At 39.9% G+C, this 23,919-nt stretch overlaps 2 protein-coding genes across 2 annotated transcripts in view; both read left to right on the forward strand.

The window, feature by feature from the left end:
* Positions 1-2,778, forward strand: part of LOC108668909 (laminin subunit alpha-2) — a 74,285-nt gene extending 71,507 nt beyond the window's left edge. The window contains exons 42-45 of the mRNA XM_018156167.2: positions 656-816; positions 1,009-1,147; positions 2,078-2,306; positions 2,597-2,778. Coding sequence (XP_018011656.1) covers positions 656-816; positions 1,009-1,147; positions 2,078-2,306; positions 2,597-2,778 — 711 coding nt within the window. The remainder of the gene's footprint in view (positions 1-655; positions 817-1,008; positions 1,148-2,077; positions 2,307-2,596) is intronic.
* A 1,320-nt stretch (positions 2,779-4,098) lies between these two features.
* On the forward strand, positions 4,099-23,712 carry LOC108668941 (laminin subunit alpha-1). Its single transcript, XM_018156205.1, has 20 exons — positions 4,099-4,116; positions 5,087-5,257; positions 5,476-5,645; positions 5,881-6,019; positions 6,390-6,567; positions 7,230-7,383; positions 7,711-7,843; positions 8,140-8,266; positions 8,770-8,913; positions 10,543-10,587; positions 11,857-12,029; positions 12,281-12,469; positions 13,162-13,264; positions 13,994-14,173; positions 14,409-14,585; positions 16,069-16,221; positions 16,700-16,862; positions 20,603-20,736; positions 21,184-21,412; positions 21,942-23,712. Exons 2-20 carry the CDS (start codon positions 5,106-5,108, stop codon positions 22,082-22,084), a joined length of 2,886 nt encoding a protein of 961 aa, XP_018011694.1. The 5' UTR covers positions 4,099-4,116; positions 5,087-5,105; the 3' UTR covers positions 22,085-23,712.
* The last annotated feature ends 207 nt before the right edge of the window (positions 23,713-23,919 follow it).

A 23,919-nucleotide genomic window follows, 5' to 3' on the forward strand; every position in this document is an offset into this window, starting at 1 on the left:
TCGCAAGTAGCCGCGACCGAACCGACAATTCACTGCTCCAATCTCTGTGGTCTGTACTGAGACCACTGAGACACTCTCGTCTAATGCACCGCAGCCCTACATTTAATTTATAACATCAAATCTATTTCGTATTCTCACCATGGAAATTAATTGACACAATTTTACCACGAACGGTTCGCTAAAAATATTTTGTATTATCATCAATTAAAACTATCGACCACTTATTTTAATACGATTGATTCATTACTTCCCAGATTTTGAAACCCATAAAACCTACGATTATATGTTAACGGTTTCTTCATTTACTGGGAAAAGCTCTCATCGGAAGTACGCGATAAGTTCTCAGTAAAAAAAAAATAAAATATTTTAAATTAATCTCGTTGACGGAGTGCTGTTTTTCACTTCGCTTTACTAAATTTTCTCTTAACTAAGAAATTCGTGGCTATCTTTATATTTTGTTATAATAGATTCAATTTATTTGACTAGTTTACTGAAAAGTGTATGACAAAAAATGTAGGGAACTTCAAGAACTTAGGGAACGTCATCACTATCAGAACTTCTAGTTCCAAAATTTCGTAATTGATCCATCGAAATCATTTGTAGGTTTATTACATTTTATTGCATTGTAAGTTTATTTTATTTAACTGCACTGCAGGTGCTGGTGACGCAGCTGCCTGACCTGCGTAACGCCTCCCGCGCGCTGGGTGCCGGCGAGGCGCGTCTACGCCGCCTCAACGCCGAGTACCGCGTCACCTACGCCGAGCCTGCGCACGACCACGCGCTCGCCCTCACTGCCAAGGCCATACAGCTCGAGGAGTGCGTCCTTGTTTACATGTCTTATTGAGCTGCGCTTAATTAACTTATATGCTTCATAATGTTGCATTAAAGTAACTCGTGTCGTAATGCTGCAGTATGTGTTCTACTGAAATAACAGTGACTGTTTATTGTTTATTTAACGCCAAAATAAAAGCGACAGTTAACTCTATCTGTTCTGATGTTCCTGGTCAGCTTATTCAACGCGACGCGCGTGGGCGCCGTGGGACCCCTAAAAGCGGCGCAGGCGTACCAGCGCATCGTGGACGCCCTCAGGAGCGCCGAGGAGGCCGCGCGCAACGCCTCCGACGCTGCCAACGCCGCCTTCCAAGTGGTGCGTCCGACCTCCTGCATGAGGTCTTGCCCGACCTCCTGCATGGGGTCTTGCCCGACCTCCTGCATGGGGTCTTGTCCGACCTCCTGCATGAGGTCTTGCCCGACCTCCTGCATGGGGTCTTGTCCGACCTCCTGCATGGGGTCTTGTCCCTTATACACATCTAGATGTGTATAAGAGACAGGAACTCNGTGACCTAAGCGCACGTAGCGGCCCGGGTACACGCAGTGGCCTAAGCGCACGTAGCGGCCCGGGTACACGCAGTGACCTAAGCGCACGTAGCGGCCCGGGTACACGCAGTGGCCTAAGCACACGGGGTAGCCGATTTCTTCACTGTGATCTGTAAGTTTAGTTCAAAAGCCGTCAGTGACGGGCTGATGGACTCTTAACTGTTTTAAGTTAACTATTTCAAGTTTAACTAGTACGGCCCTTCAAGGTTTTTACAGCTGTGTTTACTCTTATTGCATCTAATGCTTGTTGTAAGAAGAATTTTGTGTTAATGGGATAGCTGATGTGTTATTGTTGCTTTTGTAATCAATATGTTCTGTTGAATTACATTATAAATGACAGCAGTGTACTACTCATATGTAAATGTATTTACATCGGCTATAGACCCAGAAACCAGCCAACCTAGGATTAGAGTATTGTGAAAACAATTAAGATTTGTATTCACTGTTATGCACATGTAAACGAACGGAATCAGAAAGCAAATCGGATTAGTGATAGAATTTCACGTCCTAATTCAGTTATCTGATGCCATTGGAAATTAAATTCTCTTAAAAATCTTGTAGCAACTCATATTGTGAAAACAAATTTTCGATATGGATATACTCTCCTCGAATCTAACAATTAAATTAATGGCCATCTTAACATTCGTGGTTTGTAAATGATCTTTTACTATCGCCGTTCATGGACCAATTTCTCCCGCAGGCGTATCCTGGAGACCCGAGCGAGTCCCTCGTACGGAAGGCGAAGATGTCTCGCCAGTCGTCCGAGGACCTCGGTACTAAGGGCCGCGCCCTGCAGGCGAAGGTTGACGGTCTGCAGAAGGATCTCATGCGCCAGCAGGATCTGCTTGCCGGAGCTCGCTTCACCCTTGGACGAACTTCCGATAAACTGACTGGGATCAACAACGCGGTGGACACGCAACTACAAACTGGTTCGTAAACACATGATGTCATATATATTATTAATTTATATATAAAACTTCTATTAATTTTGAATGACTGACACTATGAAACTATTTTACAACATCGGGAAATTAGTTTCTTCTCCCAACAATTTTATGATGGATAAATAATATGGACGACGCCTTTCATTGCTGACCAAATGAATGATGCCTTCATTGCCGCCTCCACTTATGTTATCTCAAAGTTTGAAGAAAGTATTATACTCCGTAAAAAAATGGTGCTCGTTTATTTGTTGCGTCACTTTTCAGTTTATTTGTAGACATGACGGCCAGCATCCTGAGCGCCTTACGTCGCGTCGAAGAGACGCACGGTAACCTCGACGACACGACGCGCCACGTGAACGTCATGCACAGCAACCTCACCAGGTTCCTCGAGTTCGCCAGCGACGTCAACGACTTCGATGCCTCCGTCATCAACGACATCAGGAAGGACTGTGAGTGATGGTTCCTTGTTGATATCAGGAAGACTGTGAGTCCTGCTGCCTTGTTGATATCAGGAAGGACTGTGAGTGATGATTTCTTGTTGACCTGTGAACGATGAACATCGTTCACCAATATTCATTATTCGATTGATACGATCATTTATTCTCATATGCATTTTTGTTCATTCTGGCGAAATTATTCTATTACGTCTGGCGAAGCTGCGTCTGTAACATGTGAATCAGACCTTACAGCCGTTGGAACGACGTAGTGCAGGGTCAGGTCTGAGCGGCTGTGAGTCAGGTAGTTAGTCGTGTCCCGCCAGCCCTTCAGTGAGGTTCTAGCCTGAACACACCTAGCTCCGTTCCTCCGTTAGCGATCTGGTGCTCCAACGCTAGTTCTTGTGTGGCTGTGCTCTATATGCTCCATCAAGCAGTGTAATGTCCATCGTGCTTGTTCTGTTATTTTTTAAACGTATCCCTTTAAAGTGCTTTGCTGAAATAAAACTAAGTTTTACCGTGTCACCGAACTTTTAATGAACGGAATCCCAGTGCAATAAAGTGCAATTGAACTTTTTACAAGATAATTACCGGCGTTTGGCCGTGGAGCTCTGACCATTCCGACAAGTTTAATAGTTGCGGCCGGCGTCCGGTGACAGACCTAAGCGCTAATATTAGCCCAAGCGTAAGATAAATTTCGAATTTTCGTGTTCGAAAGTAGTTTAGAACAAAAGACCCGCTCACGCCTGTCGATTGATCAATTTTAATTTTATCATGGATTGATTACAGTGTAGTTGAATTAGAAATTTTTTCCCTATCGCAGTTTTTTATTAGTACTTACTTAGTTCTTCTTTCTTTCAAATTTCAATATTAAGAAAGTCATTCTATCATTCTGAGTCAAATGCACGTCATAAGGGTCTTATTTTTGCCAGTTAACGAGGTGCGACATTTTAAAAATTATCGAGTGATTTGTTATAGTGAAATTATTTCCAATATTTGATTAGAAATATGGTTTTCAAAATCCGGGCTTTTGCTGTCCCTAATCGGCTCTCTGCTCTACTGCTCACTTTGCTCTGCCCTCTACTCGGCTCTCCTGCTCACTTTGCTCAGCTATCTACTCGGCCCCCTGCTATATTGCTCTGCTCTCTGTTCTACCGCTCATTCTGCTCTCTGTTCTACCGCTCACTCTGCTCTCTGTTCTACCGCTCACTCTGCTTTCTGTTCTACCGCTCACTCTGCTCTCTGTTCTACCGCTCATCTACGTCAACTAGAATGTTTCATCTCATTGCTTACTTGCCAGAACTGTCGCAAAACATTAAAATTATACAATAAAATTACTACGTCATTAACACTCAACACAGGTGCCGCTACGTCAACACGTCAAATCATATGTTTCATCTCATTGTTTAGTTGCATAACATTCAAATGTTCTGTTGCATAGCATTCAAATTATGCAACAGAATTATTATGCTACGCCATCAACACTAATCACAGGTACCGCTACGTCAACACGTCCACTAGCATGTTGCATTTCATTGTTTAGTCTTCAGCAATGTTGCATAACATTAAAAATTGGTTCAGTGTAATATTTTTGAGCAGTAATTTGAATGTTCTATCCTTGGCCCAGAATTTAAAAGCAAATAAAAAACTGAGTACATATCGCCAAAATTTCATGAAAAACTTTCGCCTTCATCATCAGTTCAAAACTTCAAGAAATCTCTATTCTAAACTTTTGTGTTTGAGCAACAATAGTAACATTGTTTCTATTTTTTTAATATTTTCATTGATGTAAATGCATATCTAGTCGAAGTTGTTTATAAGATCGAGCCTCTCATTTCTCATTCATCAAATGAAGAAGAAAGGTCGGTGCGGTACCTACGATACATCGGTACAAAAAAAAAAACGTTAGTTCAATAGCGCACTGTGTAGTTCCGTGAATATTTCAGAGTAACGTGAATTTATAATGATTTTTCATCGTGTATGTTCGAAGTCTAAGGCCACGATATTTCGCAATCTAAACCAAGGACTGTTATACGTTAACAAAGTTACTAGATATCTCATCTCGGTCCCAGGACCTGGAGTCATACAACGGCTTGCTAGCTTTTAAACCTATACCCTCAAGTTGAGATCTTGTAATGACACGCATGCGTGGCAGGAACGCACTCATACTCTACATGCAATGACACGCATGCGTGGCAGGAATGCACTCATACTCTACATGTAATGACACGCATGCGTGACAGGAACGCTCTCATACTCTACATGTAATGACACGCATGCATGACAGGAACGCACTCATACTCTACATGTAATGACACGCATGCGTGACAGGAACGCACTCATACTCTACATGGGCAACAACAACGGGTCGGAGTTCGTGGCGGTTGAGATGCGCAACAGGCGCGTCCAGGTGACGTGGGACGTGGGTGGGGGGGCGCAGACCCTGCGTCACCCCCTGGAGCTGCTCACCAACACCCCCGCCGTGTCCAACGACAAGCGATGGTAATACTTGAGACGCTGCCTGCTTTTTAGTATCGTGACTTCCTTTGATTTTTTTATGTATATAATTTTTTTAGTTTAAAATACTTTGTATATGGTTTTCAAGTAACTTTAATAATTTGTTCGTTGTGTTATGTTTATCTTTCATCATTTCATGTGCACCGAATTTGCTTCGGTTTTATTAATTATTGAATTATTGCTTGACCGCATCATGTCTACAGGTACCACATAGACTTCCGTCGGGTCGGCAACATAGGACAGCTGCAGGTCCGGCCTGCCAACACCGAGGGCCTGCCGCTGCTGCTGCAGTTCGCTGAGCCTGTACAGGATCAGTCGCCGCCTGGCTTCACTAACATTAACCTGCAGCAAGGCTCATCCGGCGTCTGGCTTGGTCAGGAAAACAGATTATGTTTAGGGTTTAAAATTTGTTTAAAGTCTTTATTTTTGGGAAGCCTTTTTGGTGAAAAATTTTTCTTTGCAAGGGCCGGTGTTTTCCTTTGCGAAGAAAACCGATCAGGTTTAGGTACCAATTATTGGTTATCGTGTTCCTTATTGGAAATTCTCTCGATGAAAAATTTGCCTTTGCCTGTCATAAGAAATGTTTCATTGGTTGGTATGGTGTGCAGGAGGGGCGCCGCCCGCAGCGCTGGAGCGACTAAGCACATCACAGTTCGCGGGTTGCCTCCACTACGCCACCATCGACGGCGCTAACCTCGGCCTCTGGAACTTCACGGCCAGCGCTGGCTGCGCGGCCTGCAACGAAGGGTGCGTGTCGCCGTGTCGACTGGCAAGCAGCGGCAGCTTTAGCGTCGCTGTCTTGCAATTTGGACTATATTACGAGTACCGTAGTTAAAAATATAAGTAGTTGAATTCAAAATAGAGATTTTAAATTTCTACTCTTAAATGTAAAATTTTGATGTGTTTTATTAGTGTTGTATATTCCACTAAAAAATTTATAATTTAATTTAATATAGGCATATTTTTAACTAGATCAGTTTCCCACATCCGATAGCTGTGGAATTGTTATTGTCATTACAAATGGTTGTATTTTGAAACTGCCTATAAATTTGGTGGAGCTCTAGTTCGTAGTTATAATACTTTATACAATACTTCACACGCCCATGTCCTACATCAGCGTGGAGCTCGTGACTCGCCAGGAGGACGAGATTGCGTTCGGTTTTAACGGCATGGGGTACTTCAAGGGCGAGCCTTACCCGTCCCGCATCTCCCGGCCACGGTACTACTCCGTCGTGCTCGCCTTCATCACGCTCGACGAGCACGCACTGCTCTTCCTCGTCACCAACGAAGCTAAGGTGCTCACTGCTCACTCTCAGCTCCCGGCAGTGTCTTGCCCTTGACAGATACAGACTTGATCAAGACGGACTTGTGGAGAGGCTGAATTTTCATCTATTCATATTGCTCTATCTGCGTCGTTTACAACGCTATAATACTAACCCAAATCGCTTTATTTAAATAATAAACTTCCAAAACATATTTATTTCTGCCATTTGCAGTTTATTTTTCGTACTTCTCGCGTATCAGTCGCACAATTCAATTGTTTTGTCTATTAATTAATAAGTAAGCGCAATAAGAGTTGAAACGTAAGTGCCTGTCTATTCTTTATTGTTGCCTCATGATTTTATTTATAAACAAATCTGTGAATGTTCCTAATCTGGTTTAAATCGGCATTTTCTCCTTATTTCGTTTTTGCCATAAATTACTTGTGTTTTTGAAATGTCATCTATCGCACTGGTAAAAATTAGTTTTTCATTTATTGTGGTTTAATTACGCAAGCGATTGATGAAGCATATTTGTGCAAGAACAATGTCGTCGAGATATATAATGAGTAATTGTGAAATGCTGAAACCGTGACATTGACCGCACCTTACACGGCACTTTATAATGTCTATGAGTTGAAAACATGACATCGGTCGTCCGTACACGACTTTTACTGTGACTGAATTTTCTTCAACAGAATCAACTGATCAGCATCACGGTGGAGGAAGGCCATATTGTTCTTAGAGTTCATTACGACGAGCGTACGCATTTGGTCATGAAATCTGAAAAACGTCTCAACAATGTTGCCGACATGACGACCATCACGGCGACCGTCTCAAACATCGCCACAGGTTTGATGTTTGCCATCTTAATGTTTTTCCTCTTAATGTTTTTGCTCTGTTAAGTTGATCCTGTCATATATTTCAATTTCCACCAAAACCATCCGTCTCTTCCTATAGCTTTCTTAAAGCCATTGTAGTCCGAGAGAAATAATTTCCTGAAACTCTGAAGTGTTTCATGATTTATCTTAATTCAAGTCGTTTTCCTCATGGATTTTATTATTGACAAAATGCGCGTATTTTTAGCAGAAATTTTGAAAGCATAGGGTTTCTCGGAGACTTCATTTACTTCAATTTTTTTGTTAATATCAGAATTTGTATATGAAGATTTATTTTTAGATGGCAAGCACATGGCGCAGTTGTCTGCGGGCTCCGACTCTCAGCTGGCCACTGTCAGCGGGGGCACTGATTTAGATCTCGACATGGAGCCTTTCTACTTCGGTGGAGTTGATCCGCAGTTCGATAGAAGAAGGTTAGATCTTTACATTTTCGACGTATATAAGCATATCTAGTAATTGCTTGCCTCTCTGGATTTTTTCAAGCAACCACATTTATTTGACGTGGCCTTCAGTGATTACTTGGAGTGAAAATTTTTCCCAAAAATGGTTTTCCTTTAAATAGTTTTCAGTTCTTCACTGAAATGGGATTAAATAAACAATATTTTGGTTTTATTAACAAGTAATTCTCAATGTCAAATTCTAAACGGTCTAAATACTGATTTGTTATAAAATTAAATTTTGCGCACGAGCCCCAACATTGCTGCTGCAGGTGGGGTGACCAGGTCGTCCTGCAGTCCATGCTGGGCTGCATGTCCAGCCTCTCCGTCAAGGGCTCCGGACGCAACCCTTTCACCGACGGCCAGTTTTACGGCATAGAAAATTCCTGCTCTGAGAAGGTAAGATTAACAACAGCTGCTCAGTAGGATATTCAATTGCCATGTTCCTGAGTCCTTGTCACAAGTATTCGATTTATAGGATGGATAAAAATCTAACAATGGTGCACAGAATCGTACTAAGTGATTTTTCTTACCAGGAAAAGTCTTGAGAGTGAATTCAAGTAACTCAACATGGCGCTTAATATAAAATGGCACCAAAAACACCATAGTGATGACAGCTTTAATAAAGTCAGGTTGGCCTGTCGCCGATTTGTAAGCACCTGGCTACCTTGCCGATTTTGACTGGTATATTCACAACTATAATTGCGAGTCTCGAATTCCCAACTTAACTTCCCTCTTAACCCTCTTAACTACGAATTCCCTCTTAACCACGCAGCCGCCCCGCGCATACTTAACTGCATTCGATTCTTTACTGCAATAAAATTGAATTCTACTCAATAAAATGTAGAACTTTATGCCTAATACCTTCTATTGTAAGCACTTAATTATTATCATTCGCTCAGCCCCTGGACGAGGTTGGCTTCGTGGGCGGCGATGGCTTCATCGAGCTCGCCTCGCAGGAGCTGCGCCGCGACTCAAACTTCGGCTTCACCTTCCAGACCATGGAGGCCGACGCCCTGCTGCTGCTCTCTACCTTCGTCGGACAGGTATTCTCTGACCCATATCCCTGACCCACCTCCATGACCCACTTCCCTGACCCACTTCCATGACTCACTTCCCAGACCCATTTCCCTGACCCAGTTCCCTGACCCAGGTATTCCCTGACCCAGGTATTCCCTGACTTAGGTATCCCCTGACTCAGGTATCCCCTGACTCAGGTATCCCCTGACTCAGGTATCCCCTCACCCAGTTCCCTGATCCACTCCCGTGACTCAGTTATTCCCTGACCCACTTCGTTACCATTTTAATCATTATTAATAAAAGTTGATCTTCTTCAGCTTCAAGCTTTCAGTATCAACACTTTTTCAATAATGAGAATTGCAGGGTTTCAAGGTTCTTGACCTCCGTACGAGTGAAGCAAAAATTGAATTACCAAAATTATAATAATTAATTTTTATTATAATATCGACTGCGTAAGGCAGCCTCGCAACGTTTGGCCAATGCTGATATTTATTCTTCCATTATGCTTAATAATTTATGACTTTGCGCCAACCGGGATTTTTCTAGGTTTTTTGTAACGCCAAAGAAAAATTTAACATCGGTTTTGTTCTACACAACGTCGGTGAAAACACTGCACTGTAGGGGAAAAGAGGTGCTCGCTTTTGGAAAATATCAACGTAAACAATTTGACATGGGGGCGTTATCTACACAAAACATATGTAGTTCTTGTATTTTGATTTTGATCGAATTTTGTTCCGTGTTGACCAATGGTTCCTGTCAAACAACATAACACTTCTAATTTCTCAGTTATCATCTCCTACAATAAAACTGATATAAATTTTCTAAGGAAATCAACTTGATACAATATTTTTTGACACCATTACGTATCTGTTTTTAGAACACAAATTTTCCCTATTGAATCTCAAAAAAAATGTTCATCTAACTTGCGTTATCTCACTGTACTCAATATTAATAATTTCTCTCGCTGTTCTTTATTGACTGTACTTTATTTGACTGTAACAAATGTATTGTTGTCTAAATGGTACTAATTGATCAAAAAATTGGTTGAAGAAGTTGTATCAAGGCATTTACAGTGAACGAAGACTTAAGGGCTCACTGTTCGAAAAACTGGTGAAAAAACGATCGGACCCGCGTTCTAGTGGCTTGCTGTCTCGCAAAATTCGATCACGATGTTTTGTACTTAATTTGCCAACTTAAACTGAATGAAACTGCTTCATTTCATGTTACCGCTTCACGTACAGCCGGCCACTGAAACGCCGATCCGACGGTTTTTTTTGTAACAGTAACTTGAAAGGGGGACCATATGATGACAAATGAAGTAATTTCAGTTCGAGCATTGTCGGAATCTCTAAAATAACTTATGCTTTTAATACACATGAACCGCAGTGCATTCAAACAATCCAGATTACAAATTTAAGCAAAAATAATACACGTTACGACGACGTGAAGCTCAAGTAACTCGTTTTCCTGATTTCAAGTACACTACTTCTCTGGAAATTACTAACTTCGTTTGCATGCGAGGTCAGCATTTGTTCAACACCGTATCGTTTTAAATAATTCCAACAACACGAGTCGACTTAACTTGTCATGGTTTTGAGGTGATATTCGTTCGAGGCGCGTAGGCAACTGACGCTCGTGTGGTGTTTCTCCTCAAGGGTGGTGACTCCGACGCCATGGCGACTGCCACCACAGCGCCATCTGTAGGCAAATTCATCGCAAGTATTTCTGCATGGCTTGCTCAATCTATTGCAATGTCTTCTAACTTTTTATTGGACTTTTATGTTTGTTTTTATAGGAACTTTTGCTTGTTTTGTTTTAAAAATTTGCCGAATCGTTTTGTGAGAAAAAAATTGTTTTCTAACTCCTGTAAGCCAATTATGTTTAAATATCAGCAGTGTAAAAAGCCTTAAATTTATTTTAGTTTGTCCGTTTAACGCGTAGGTAATAAATTAAGCGGCCTTAGCGTACTATCTTGTTTTGCAAATTACACATGTTGTTTTAATCAATTTTTAATTGTCCTTAGCTGACTACGCACTCTTTCACTACGTGATTCGTGACACCTCTTAGTCTTCTGTCTTTATCCCTTTCAATATCAAGCATAGGTCTTGATTTGCGATTTAATATTGCTATTGTTCTACCTGAACTCTACCTCGACAATGTCTTACAGCTGAGCGCGTGTATCTAACACGCTGCATGTGCCTGTACAATTTTTCTTAATTTTGACATTAATTGAAGCTGAGAAATCAGACGGTGAGAGCTGCATTGAATGTTTCATTGCTTCTCTGCATGCCTGTTTATTTGTTGTTCTTTATAATTATCCTGACCTTCTCTTTGCACGCACTTCAGTTTTGCTTCACTCGAAGATGCATGCGTTTACTAACTTACCATAAAGTCGGAGCTGATATTTTTTAATCCTGAATACAATTTCAGTTTATGGATTAAATGATAAATTTATGAACAATTCTACCCACTTGTAGCTATCATCAATTAAAACCCAAAGATTTTTTGTGCGAATATAAATTCATCTAATGAAATGAGATAATTGAGTGATTCTTATGCTGTATTAGCCTTAGGCCGGTTTGTCCAGCAGTTATGGTTGTTCTCGTTCTGAAAGTTTAACGTCTCAACCTCAAGGGCTTATCTTACGCCTGTTTTTAATGACATGTTTTTTTCCATTACCTTAAAAACATTATAGTCCTCAAATTTCTTGCAGTCGTTCCACTGGGATTTCAGATTTCCTCTTTGTTTTTGAGACCCCGTTTTAAAAATGAATCGTTATTAGAATAAAAAATATAAATACATGAACATATTACTTATAGTAAATATTCATTTCACTGAATTTTTAGCTGCACTAGGGTGCATTTTAACTTAGTTTACGTGTTAGAACTATTAAAATCGGAAGTAAAAAAAAACAGAAATTTACTTATAATTAATATTCTTTTCGTTGAATTGTCCCACATTTGTCGTAGCCGCTGCCTGAAGGTATGCGGGAGCACCCACCCGACTTCTACTCAGTGAGCCTGGTGGAGGGGCACCTGGACCTGCGTCTGTATGCCGGCGACAACAGACATCGTCTTCTGTCCAGAGAAACATTCAACGATGGCACGCCGCACTCCTTCTTCGTACTCAGGGAAAACAGGAAGTGGGTATTACTTGACATTCCTGTTTCTACTCTTAGCGAGTCAGCAGAAACTTTGTCGTTAATCAAAATCCAGATGCTTTATTTCAGTCCTCGTGAAAATGAATAAATTCCTGCAAAAATTTAAGCGTTCGCATTGAATTTTCCATTGAAAATCAAGTAAGGTTGAATCACTGAAATGACACGTATCTATGACCATCCCATGCAGTACAAGTGCAACATGTCATTAAATCCTGTTAACTTTCATTGTCCAGAATCACGTTGCTGGTGAACGACCGCGCGGTGAACGTGACTCGCCTGAGCCGGCGAGGCACCATCATTCAAGGGCCCAGTCAAGGAGGCCTCTACTTCGGCGGCGTACCTGAGGGACTCGATATCGTCTCCATGGTCGGGTCCACGGCGCCCTTCAAGGGATGCATCCGTGACGTCATCGTCAATAATAAGTACGTTGGTCGTCTAATTTCGGAATTTCGATTTACTTAATCTTTGCAGTGTAGTGCTCCATAGATAATAATGATTACGTTGCTGAATTTATTTTTGAAACTGAACTTCGGCAGCGTAATATTCACCGTGCTATCAAATTATTAAACTATAATGCGGTGACGTTAAGAATATATCCCACATCGTTGTATTCCAAGCACAGATTGCACTTTGGTTAACGTCTTAGTCTCTTGCGTCAAGCTGCCCGTTTTTAAGTGAAATGGCTGCGATTGTCAAGTTTCGTCACTATGGTTTAATGTACTACACGACGAAGAGTATCAGATATGGAATAGATTATCGGATACCGTTTTGAAGCGTACCGCTGATGTAGTCGAATAGATAACCTGTCATTAAACTGTTAAAATCTAACTTCTCATTAAATTGTTACCATCTATAATCTCAAAAAATTCTTTACATCTAATCTCTCATTAAATCATTAGCATCTAACATCTCGTTCAATTTTTTTTATCTAACTTCTAAATTATAATTGTTAACATCTAACATCTCATTAAATTGGTAACATCTGATTTCTCATTAAATTGTTAACATCTAACCACTAATTAAATTATTAATATCTGAGCTCTCATTAAGTTATTTACATCAAGTACCTCATTACATCGTCAGCATTACACATCTCACTACACTGTTGCCGCAGAGTGGTGTCGTTCACGAGACCGACGCGCTTCCAAGGCGTGTACATCGGACGCTGTGGCGACCTGCCCGCCAACGCCATACGGGGCATGGAGCGCGATGTCAAGGTACACTTGCATTTTATGCTGCTATGAGATTATTTATTTGATGTAGAATAGAATAGAAGTGTCGGCACTGAAGAAATAGGCCCATGGCCTGTTGTCAATTCTTGAAACTTTTCGTGACTTGATTCACATGGGATCCGGCCTTTGGAACCCGATCTTTCCATAAATGACGATTGATTGAGATAGCTGCTGGACTTATTGCCTGGTCCGTAATTTGCTAGCCATTTTAAGACTAAACATATGCTCCTGCATAGCTTCGTCTAGTCTGTTTTTGAAAATGTCCATACTCGGTAAGTAGCAGACTTTGTATTTTTTACTACTCGAGGCCATGAGAGTCAAAAAGTGCGCAATTTAGTACTTGTTGCTGCGCATTATTATTTTTACAAGAGATTTAAAAAAATTTTAGTTCGTTGTATACTTGTATACTTTTAATACAATTTCACGCACTTTTGCATAGCTGTTAAAATAATCCTGCTATACTAACTCTACGAGAGGGCTCAGATCGTGTCTTTTCACTTGTCCTCGTCAAGGTGAAGCCATCTGTTACTGTTATACTTTATTCTGTACTAGCCGCTCTATATTTCTGCAGCGAAAAATTGATGTTAAATTTTTAATAGTATTATTATAATGAAAAGATTTTCCAATAAATGACAGTAAAGTTGTAATGTTGATGCTAAGCTTTCATTATAATTTTCGTTCATCAATTTCGTGTCCCCGTTTCATCCTCAACAGAAAATAGAGTCGTGCCAGCCGCCCACGCAGCACACGCTGGAGTACGGCGCCCTCAAGTTTGGCGACACTCCGTCCTCTCACGCCCTCATCCCCGTCCCCAAGTCCACCTTCGCTGAGGACTTCAGTCTATCCTTCGAGTTCAGGACACATCATCCTAACGGACTCTTCCTCCATGCTCAGGTGAAACTAAAATAAATCATTCATTTTATTTACACATAGCGCGGTGTCAGTTTATTAAAGTTATTTGCATCAACTGAGTTCCGTAGTATTGATGTATCAATGCATTCATTTACACTTAAATCTAAACATTCGAATTATTAATAAATATCGAATTTTAGCGTATGTAGTATTATTAGTCTCCATCATTTTATAAAGATAGTTATTTTTCCTGCTGACCATGACTGCTCATCGTCAGCCTGAGCGTGAACCCGGCGATGACGTGAGCCATCATCATCGTCGACGTCGTCGCGGCTTCCTGACGCTGAGCTTGCAGAACGGCCGCGTGGTCGTGACGACGCACGGCAGGAGGCGACGTGAGCCCATCGTCGTCATCTCCAGGGCGTCCGGCCTCAACTCCGGCGTGTGGAAGAAGGTAAGGCGGTCCTGGGGGCTGATAAGTAATAGCAAAATACGCTGTAGTGTGGTGCATGATATGTTATGACACGCTGTGTTAGGCTTAAACAAAGGTTTTCCCAGAAAAATTTTTTATTTAGCAAACTAATTCTCGGATCCAGTTTGTCCCGGAATTAAGTCAAGCTCGTTGACAATCGGTCCGAAAATAAGTTCCAACAGCTTAGTCGACCTAGTACAGGTTCGTCGTAACAGATGAATACTCGACCCAACATAACTGTAAAATAAACAAACAGAGCCTTTAGATTCCAGCTATTGAAAGTTAATTCATATGACTCAAATATTTCAATAATCGACATGTACAAATAATGGAACAATAAACCACACACCTCAGAAACAGGCAAGTAGCGAAATTATAGTTAAGTGGTTGCGGTCTCGAGTCAAAAAAGTTGCAGACGGAGACCACCAGAGTAATAGTTATTCTATGGGAAGTAAGCTAAACAATAGCTTCAAACTCATGCAAACAGTCGACCTACAAAGCTTTTGATTAATATTTAATCTATATCACGCTGTTTCACAAGTTTATAGCAACCTCTTGAACCCACCTTAAAATCTTTTGCGACTAAGCGGTAAACACTTTTAAGAGGCAAATAAGAGGCCATGCATATAAGGGACAATTTTGAAAGTAGAAGGAGAGGCAGATTCCGAAGCAATAATAAATTTAGCTGGAAGAACTCGGTTCTTCTTATTTGGGTAGGAATATATATCGAGGAATTTAACTTAAGTTTATAAGCCTACGGCAAAGGTGGTTATACCACAGTAAAGGGCAATGCCAAAGATTAGGTCGGTATCTGCCTCCTAAATAAAGCAAGAGCGAACATGCATTTAAACTCAAATAAACATAATGAAAACTGAGAGTGATCACTCTAACAAAAAATAGAATTAAGAAGGTATGGCGTTAAAAACAGACTGCCGAAACGCGTACAAGATCAGTGCTCTCACCATCAAGTTACAATGCCAACTCTGCTATTTGCAAACCCTTGCCTAACGATAGGTATGGAGAAAAAGAATCCAAAATGTCACAACTTAAGAACATCGGAAATTTCCAACAGCTGCAGTGTGGTGCATGATATTTTATGATACCCTCTATTGTGGTGTATGATATCTTGTGCCCATCTCTGCTTCAGATATCAGATATATGCTCGTGTGTGGTGCGGGATATCTTATTCAAATATTCAGTTGTTTTGTAGTTTGTGTGCCGTCAGCTATGCTTCCTCTGTGTTGCAAATTGTTGCAGAAATAGTCCTGAGAATGTAAAATTATATTTCGTACTTGATCAATATTAATTTACATTTAAAAAATATTTTGTGCTGTAAAGCATCATTACGAAGGTAATAATCGTTAATATAGATTTACTTTATTTTCATGCGAAATCATGTATGTGCAAGAAAGTCAATGAATTCTTTCTCGTAATTTAAATTGCGTTTTTCAAACGACTGGCGCAGGTGCTGCTGGAGAAGCAAGACAAGACGATGCTCCTCGCTGTGGACTCTGAAGACGAAGTCTCCAGCGCCCTCGTCCCCCGTCGCATCGTCAAGACCTCGCAAGTCTACATCGGGGGACTTGCCGATACTCTCACGGAGTCCAATCACACTCAGGTAGGACTTTGCTCCGGCTTCTTCATTTTTTCTTTGAAATTACTGCGCCCAATGTCCTGTGAAGCTGTGAAATATTCTGTTTATATGTATTATTTGCAACAATTTAAATTTGTTTTTAATAATATTATGATAACAATATTAATAATTAACGATATTCGAATAATAATAATAATAATAACAATTATTAATAACAATCTAATAATAGTATTAGATTCTGCCTATTTATTTCTTTAGGCTTTATTAATAAGAAACGGTGCTGATGATGTGTAAAATTGTCTAGTTGTTCATTATTCGTGTGCAAAAATTTAAATGCTTTGAAAGATTTATTTTTGTTTTCAAGTCAGGCAATAAATGTATTTTATTGAGTTCATATCGATACTCCAAGTAAGAAAATAAATCTATTTAATTGAGCTAATATTGTTTCATCAAGTAAGATAATAAACATATTTTATTGAGCCATTTGCCTGTCCCCGTGCAGCCCATGGACCCTCTAAGAGGTTGCTTGCGTAACTTCATCGTCAACTCGGAGCGCTGGGACATCCCACAGAAGACGCGCGCTGACCATCTGGTGGGGGTGGGCCAGTGCTTCGCTCATGTCCAGCCAGGCTCCTACTTCCCTGGCGACGCCTACGCCATATACAGTGAGACTTGAATTATAAGCTGGCCAACTCAGCCATTATAGGCATTATTCTAGGGACGTATTGTGACAACTCGCTTAAGTACACGTCGATCCTTAAGAGGCCGGTGGAGCGGCCGCCAGGCGCGTTAATCCCTATGAGGGTTCTTAACAATGAAGGCAACCAATAACTCTCCTCCTAAATAAGATACAAGTCTGAAATTTGGAATGGTGATCTGGCTAATTATTTTCAATTAACGGACAGTAAGATATATTATGTAAACTATGTATTATCACTTTTATCATGAACAAAAATTTTAAACCATATGAAGATCGTAAAATGAGCGAATTTTTCTAGCGCGACAACATTTTCTAACATTTTCGCGACACAAATTAATTTAACTATTTATTCTTCATTGATCTCTACACAAAGCATTTTTGAATCATTCTTTTAGCATTAGATATTAGTCGACATTATTAGTGGTGAGTGAAAATTCCGTAGATTTAAGCAAGACCTGACCCATTGTCGTACTGGGTGTAGGCGCAGCCAACCGCTATGGCAATAAATCTTCTGTCGTTCAAGGTAAACATTCCTTCTTCCCTCCCTCTTCTCTTCGCAGTTCCTTTCGATCAGCTTTCAAAGCCCTTGTCTGAAGCTGCGGAGTCTTTTAACGGGTCTAAACTAACGATGAATGTTTCCATGCATCTTCAATAATATAAAAATGTTGTTAAGGTGATCGTAAATGAGCATCATGCGTTAGGATGATTACGAAGAGTTAATCGAAATAATGTTTTAAAATATGAAGAGAATGAATGCATAAACAGCACAATTTAATATAAAATTTCCCATTTGCTACCACACGAACGATTATTTTAATGCAAATTATTGAATTAAATGAGCTAGAATATAGCATATTGAATTCTAAACCTATATGGTACTATGCAATCATGGAAGCATTCATGTCGATCTTGAAATTTTAAATGTTAGAAATTCATTACAAACTGCTAAGAAATGTATTTAAATTCATATCATTATATTTCTGTAAAAAAATTTCATGATTAAAAGGAGCCCTCAACAATACTTTGCCATCGCTTAATAATTTTTTAATATTAATGTCAGACTCGGCCCACTGACTTACTGTCATACTGAATTACTGATTCAAATTATTATTATTGTGATTGTAATAGGATGATTCATATGATAATGAAAGAGGAAAATCTAGATATATAATTTTTAAAGCTACGATGCGTGTTCCCATGTTTATTAAGTTGTCATTTACTACAACATGAACGATCATATTATTTCAAATAATTGTATCCATCTAAATTTTGTATTCCTGACAGTCGTTTCACCATCGCTTGATTGTCGTACAGTACTTTAAAAGGGCCACGGGATGCCAATTAGTCAGTTGGCGCTTCAAGCCCTCTTCCCTTGCCCTTTTCCCTTTTCCTCCGATGGCATTTCAATGTTACAAATTATAAATTAGTTAACATTGCTATATTACAATATCTATTAATGAATGATACCAGTCAGTCAGTCCATTAATGTGTATAGTTATAGTAGTATACATACATATACATACATATAGATATAGTATAACTATACATACTATACAGTTATGTATAGTTATAGAAGGTAGGTGAGGGGACGAGGGGACACACCACACTCTGACACGACCACTGGCTAAAAGCAATAAATAACTTCCAACCTCCCCTTCGTTCGGAGAGGAGGCGTTCGATTATTCTTGCCTTTTATTTCTTCACCAGTTCCCAGACTGTTCATTGTTTTGAACAGTGACGAAGTATTCCAAACATAAAAAAATATATATAATATTAATGAACAGACTACATCATTACTAGGAATGACATATAACAGAGGTTTCAGGAAAGACAATGAGACTGTAATGTAAAATAAAAGCTGTTGTAAAATTAAAAGTGTACAATAAGTCTGTCTTCAATTTTTTTTACTTAGTTTTGGAGCGTTGAATAATACACTTGTTAATAAACCATACATCTCTGTCCCATATATGTTACGCGCACTCGATACATGACCCAATTATTTAAGCAATTAATTCATTCACCAATTCCTCTCTACATTCATCCTTTTCCTCCAACTCCCTCAATTATTCAGTCCCCCGTTGTTCGCTGCCCCACCTTCCTACTGTTCGCTGCCCCACCTCTTGAAACCACAGCCTCCCCTATCCACAGCATTCCTTTATTCGCGTCGACAGCAGAGGAAACTCTCAGTAAACTTCCAAAGTAACCAGTAATCATTTTTTTGAAAATCATTCAATAAGTGAACAGATTAATATCACTAATATAATTAAAATAATTTTACCGACATAAACTATAGTTTCCTGGCTTTCTTCAATGTGCGTAAATAGTTTTGAGCCGGCTATTATTTGCGTAAGAAACTAAATAATCGTTGTTGCAAATAATCATGAATAGTCTAAATGATCAGAATAGACCAGTGGATACTGTTCGCAGTGCACTGAAATTCTCCCATTGGCAGCAAACGGTTTATGTACTAGTGAAAAATAAGCCGCTGTCTGCAGTTAAGATGAGAAATTTTGCGGTAACTGAGGAACTCGAGAGATTTTAAAAAGTAATGAAAATGTATGCCTCGACGTGTTGACATGAAATTATGGTATTTATGCTCGAGCATTCGTAGTAAATCGTTCGTAGTAAATCTTCGCAGTAAATCGTTCGGTAATTACAAGTTTTATTTTTACAAGTTCTACACAATAATGGACGCAAAATGAATAAGAAATTTTTATCAGTACAAATGGAGACAGTGTGGACAGTATGCGTGGAGTGGAGGAGAATGCGCAGCCAGATGACGGATGGCCAACTTTGGACTGAGGCAGAAACTCGAGCGAGCGAATTTTACAAGCGGCTGCGGCCCGGGCTCGATGCTGAGTTCCGCGACCGGTACCCCAGACTCTTAATAAACCTAGCGGCCTGAGTACACGCTGCGGCCTGAGTACAAGTAGTGGCCTGAATACACGTAGCGGCCTGAGTACACGTAGCGGCCTGAGTACACGTAGCGGCCTGATTACACGGAGCAACCAATTTCTCTACTGTCAATCTTGGAAAGTCGTCAGTGATTTGCTGACTGAGTTACGAACTCGAAACTATTTTTGAAGATACGGCTTCTGATTGAAGAATGAGTACCTGGCTTGCCCAAGGTGTTGTGTTATGTAAACAATGGTTCCGACAAGTTAGCGCGACAGTGATGTTCGTACCTGTGGCCTTACTGCCCTGAAAATTTGATCTATCATCGACCTATCTCCAGTCGCCACCACCGTTACGAACAATAACTACAACAACAGTGAGCCTTCACTTCACTTGTCCCCTCAAGATGGAAAGTTAAAACGTGGAGACACATCCATTTTCTTTTCTTTGCGTTTTTTTTATGGAAAGTTAGTCTTTTCCTCGCAGTTGTCTGTGCATAAGCAGAAGCTTCCTAAGAAGTGAAATCTTCTGTTTGCCTTTATAAGTACGCATTTGAAATTTTCACTGCTTGTCGGAGGAAGCTGCAACTAATTTTTGTAGGGATCTCTTTCTATTTCGAGTAACATTATCTCAGCGCTGAAATTATGCATTTCCTGTAATAAATTTCAGTATTCATCAAAATTATTATACCTTCTATTTTTTAATTCAATGCTTTTTCCAGGAAGTTTTGGATCCCTGATCCCATATTTGCCCATTAACTCATTGCCGTAATTTCACGCCTCAGTTTTGACCCCTCCCCCTCCGCCCCAGGCTCGGAGCTCAGTGTGGGGCCGGTGCTGGAGTTCGCCCTCGAGTTCCGTACGTGGGAGCTCAATGGCGTGCTGCTCTCAGTAGCTGATCCTTCTGAGGGCACCTCGCTGGCTCTCGAGCTCGTCAACGGCGCCGTGAGTTACGATTAAAAACTTTTATCTCATTTCTCCTACGGACTACAATGTTCCCAAGGATCAATTACTCTTTATGATGAAGTGAATAATACTCTATGCTGCGTACGCGAATAATGTACATGTGATTGTTGTTAGCCTTCTTTTGGAAAAAATTGATGTGTTCGACTGAACCGAAGTCCATAAACATTTTACAAAATTTAATACAAAAATTAATTAATTAATTAGTATTAAAAAATGTTTAATACTAATTAATTAATACTTTTGTATTATTTAATTAATACAAAAATTAATACTTGACATTAACATTTTGATTCTTACAATCATCATTTAGTATATTTTCAACGAATTAACAATGACATCCAGCGTTTTCGGCGAAAAATTCAGGATAGTTGAATTATTTATTGATCCACGCATCCGCTAATCAAAGATTGTCCCATTCCCACGTAGGTGGTTCTGAACGTGACTGTAAGCAAAGGTCACAGTTTCGGTGCCCGCGTGGGCTTCCGTAACCGCTTCAGCGTGTGCGACAACGCGTGGCATGCTGTGCGCGCGCACTTTGTCAAAGACTCGATCACACTGCGCGTCGACGACGAGCCAGAGGCGTATGGCTTCAACGGCGCCCACGATGTCAAGAGGATTTGGGTTGAGGCGCCGCTCTTCATCGGGGGCTTGCCAGGTAATGTGCCTCGTGTTTAGAATAGAATTTAATGAAGAATGACTTATAAGGCTGAGAGAGCGCGCTGCAATTGTGCTTCGGATGAGCATGATTGTTGTTCATTTTATTCAGGGGCCTTTTATTCTAATTATAATCATACTTTACTTTATATCATGTTGATCAGCTACCCAAAGGAGTTTTCTATTAAGTATTTTGAATATATGGGCTTCGATCAATTATTAATTGGGAACTTTGGTACTTTCAAATGCATGAAAGCAGGTTATTTTATATCATAACCACTTATTTGTATACTAATGGACTTGTATACTAACATAAAATTGCTAAATGTACGAATAACTGAATTTTTACCTCTAAACAATTTAGTAACGCAAATTATCGCGGCCATTCGGAAAGACACTAATCGTACCATCATGGCTGATTGGTGTTCAAACCAGCAATCCACCGGCTCTGCCCATGCTTGTCCACGGAAATGTGATGTAATTGCAGTTGTAGAACTAGGCCGCCTCTGACACGCACTTATTCGTTGCAGAGTACGCGCCCCAGGGCTCGCTGAAGTCCAGAGACAACTTCCGTGGCTGCATCCGCAACATCGTGATGGACAGCGCGCGGACGGACTGGACTGACATGTACAGGCTCCATAATGTTCTTCTCAATGCTTGTCCTGTGCATTAAACTCTATTTTTTCTTTCCGGAACAACTTAAAACGATTAAAAAATTGCTGTAATCAAATTAAACCTAGCATTTTAAAGAAATGTTTAGAAAAGTTGCGGGTTGCAGATATAGTTTGCTTAATACTACTCAAGTGACTGAGATTGTAAAGAAATATTCATGTATGATTTGTTGATTCTTTCCAAATACTCGCTTGCCAGAAGATTCTAGTATCAGTCAATATCAATATATCATCGTCAATATTTCCTTTTTATTTTATCTATTTTGAATGTTCAAATACAGAAATAAAAACGAATGTCCTGTTAGGATCGAAACTTTATCCACTAAGCCGAAACCTCATCACGCCGGCCAACTATTCAAACTTTCAACAACTAAAAATCAAACGACCAATTTCATTATAATTCCGCTTACCTTTCATCGAATGTTTGTGCCGGATTCAAGCACAGTAATGCAAGCGCGTACCTAACTTAACACTGTAAAACAATCTTGTACCGGAAAAACATCTAATGTAAAATAGCAAAACATTTTTGTGCCAAACTTGAATGAATTTTTGTGCCAAACCGGAGCAGTTGTGCAAGATTGTGCCAAAGTTTAACATAGCGATGAAAGCTCGTACCTAACTTAAACATTGCAGTGCTAATTTGTGCCGTATTGAAACACTAATGCAAGTTTGTGCCGAACTCGAACACCAACAAAAGCTTGTGTAAAACTTAAATGCTGGAATGCAAACTTGTACCAAAACGAACATTATTGTGATTATGTGCCAAATTTAATAGAATGTTGCAAGCTTGCACCTAATTCAAGGTTTGAAGCTCATGCATGCAAACTTACACTAAACTGTACACCACCGTAAAGTCTGATATATATTGTTGGATATTAGTGGAAACGCTGAAAATTACATTCGAATTTAGTTGAGCTTGTACTACATGCTTAGAGTTGACTTTCGTTCAATGTTTGTAATATTTCTGATTTTCCATGTTGAAAATTTACAATAAAACTAATTTTAGTCTTTAAGTTCTCATGCTAAAATCTGCTAAATCTGCTTATTTGTAATGCATCCGATTGTGATCTGTGTTCTATAATTCTAATTGTTTTCTGTTGAGAGGTGTAGGAGAGATTTCTAAGCAATCCGGATCAGCAAGAAGAACCTCACGAATTTTTAACATCAGAATCTTTTTGAGTGTCAGATGAAAATAATGATTTATATCGTAAATAATTCATGGGCTTCTCGCCGTACAGTATCAACAGCCTGGGTCACTTGTAGGTCCCAGCGTTCTAATCAAGTGATTCATTTCTCTGGGTAAAAGTTGCCTGCGCAGTGCACATTTTCTTTGCTGTGGAGATCAACTGGCGTATTTATTTAGTCAGGAACTTGTACAGGTAAATACATCTTCAGTTGAATGTTTTCTGTCAGAAAAATTTTCCTACCAGTTTTGGCGCAAATCAAAGTTAGACTTTATTTGCTGTCGATCTCTCTGATTATAGCAATGATGTTGTTAAGGCGAAGTATTCTTGACTTGCGAGTTTACATAGTTTAATTTTTAATGGAAATAAATGTAGCCTGACGTAAAAAGACTAATACTTCTTACTCTTAAATTAAATGCGTTTAATAAAAATGCTATTGACCAAAAGTTGTATGGTTTTAGCCTTCACAGCCGCGCACTGCATACAGGAGGGTAAATATCACAGGAGGGTGAATTTCGTCAAAACAGTCACAGTGGAAGTTTGAATACTGGTGCCATGAGGGCATCTGAAGAGTAGCCGTATTCTTACCAGAAAAATATATATCGGAGCCAACGTGTGCCTCAGACTGCCTGAGATCTTTTAAACTCTGCCCT

Source organism: Hyalella azteca, unplaced genomic scaffold, assembly GCF_000764305.2.
Source record: "Hyalella azteca isolate HAZT.00-mixed unplaced genomic scaffold, Hazt_2.0.2 contig5386, whole genome shotgun sequence".
In the NCBI taxonomy this organism is placed as follows: domain Eukaryota; kingdom Metazoa; phylum Arthropoda; class Malacostraca; order Amphipoda; family Hyalellidae; genus Hyalella; species Hyalella azteca.

Bases quoted from the DNA above. Each gene is read 5' to 3' on its own strand.
- LOC108668941 (XM_018156205.1), top strand. From the start codon at position 5,106: ATGGGCAACAACAACGGGTCGGAGTTCGTGGCGGTTGAGATGCGCAAC. The intron at 5,646-5,880 runs GTCAGGAAAACA...TATGGTGTGCAG, and splicing joins CTCATCCGGCGTCTGGCTTG to GAGGGGCGCCGCCCGCAGCG. The intron at 14,586-16,068 runs GTAAGGCGGTCC...CGACTGGCGCAG, and splicing joins ACTCCGGCGTGTGGAAGAAG to GTGCTGCTGGAGAAGCAAGA.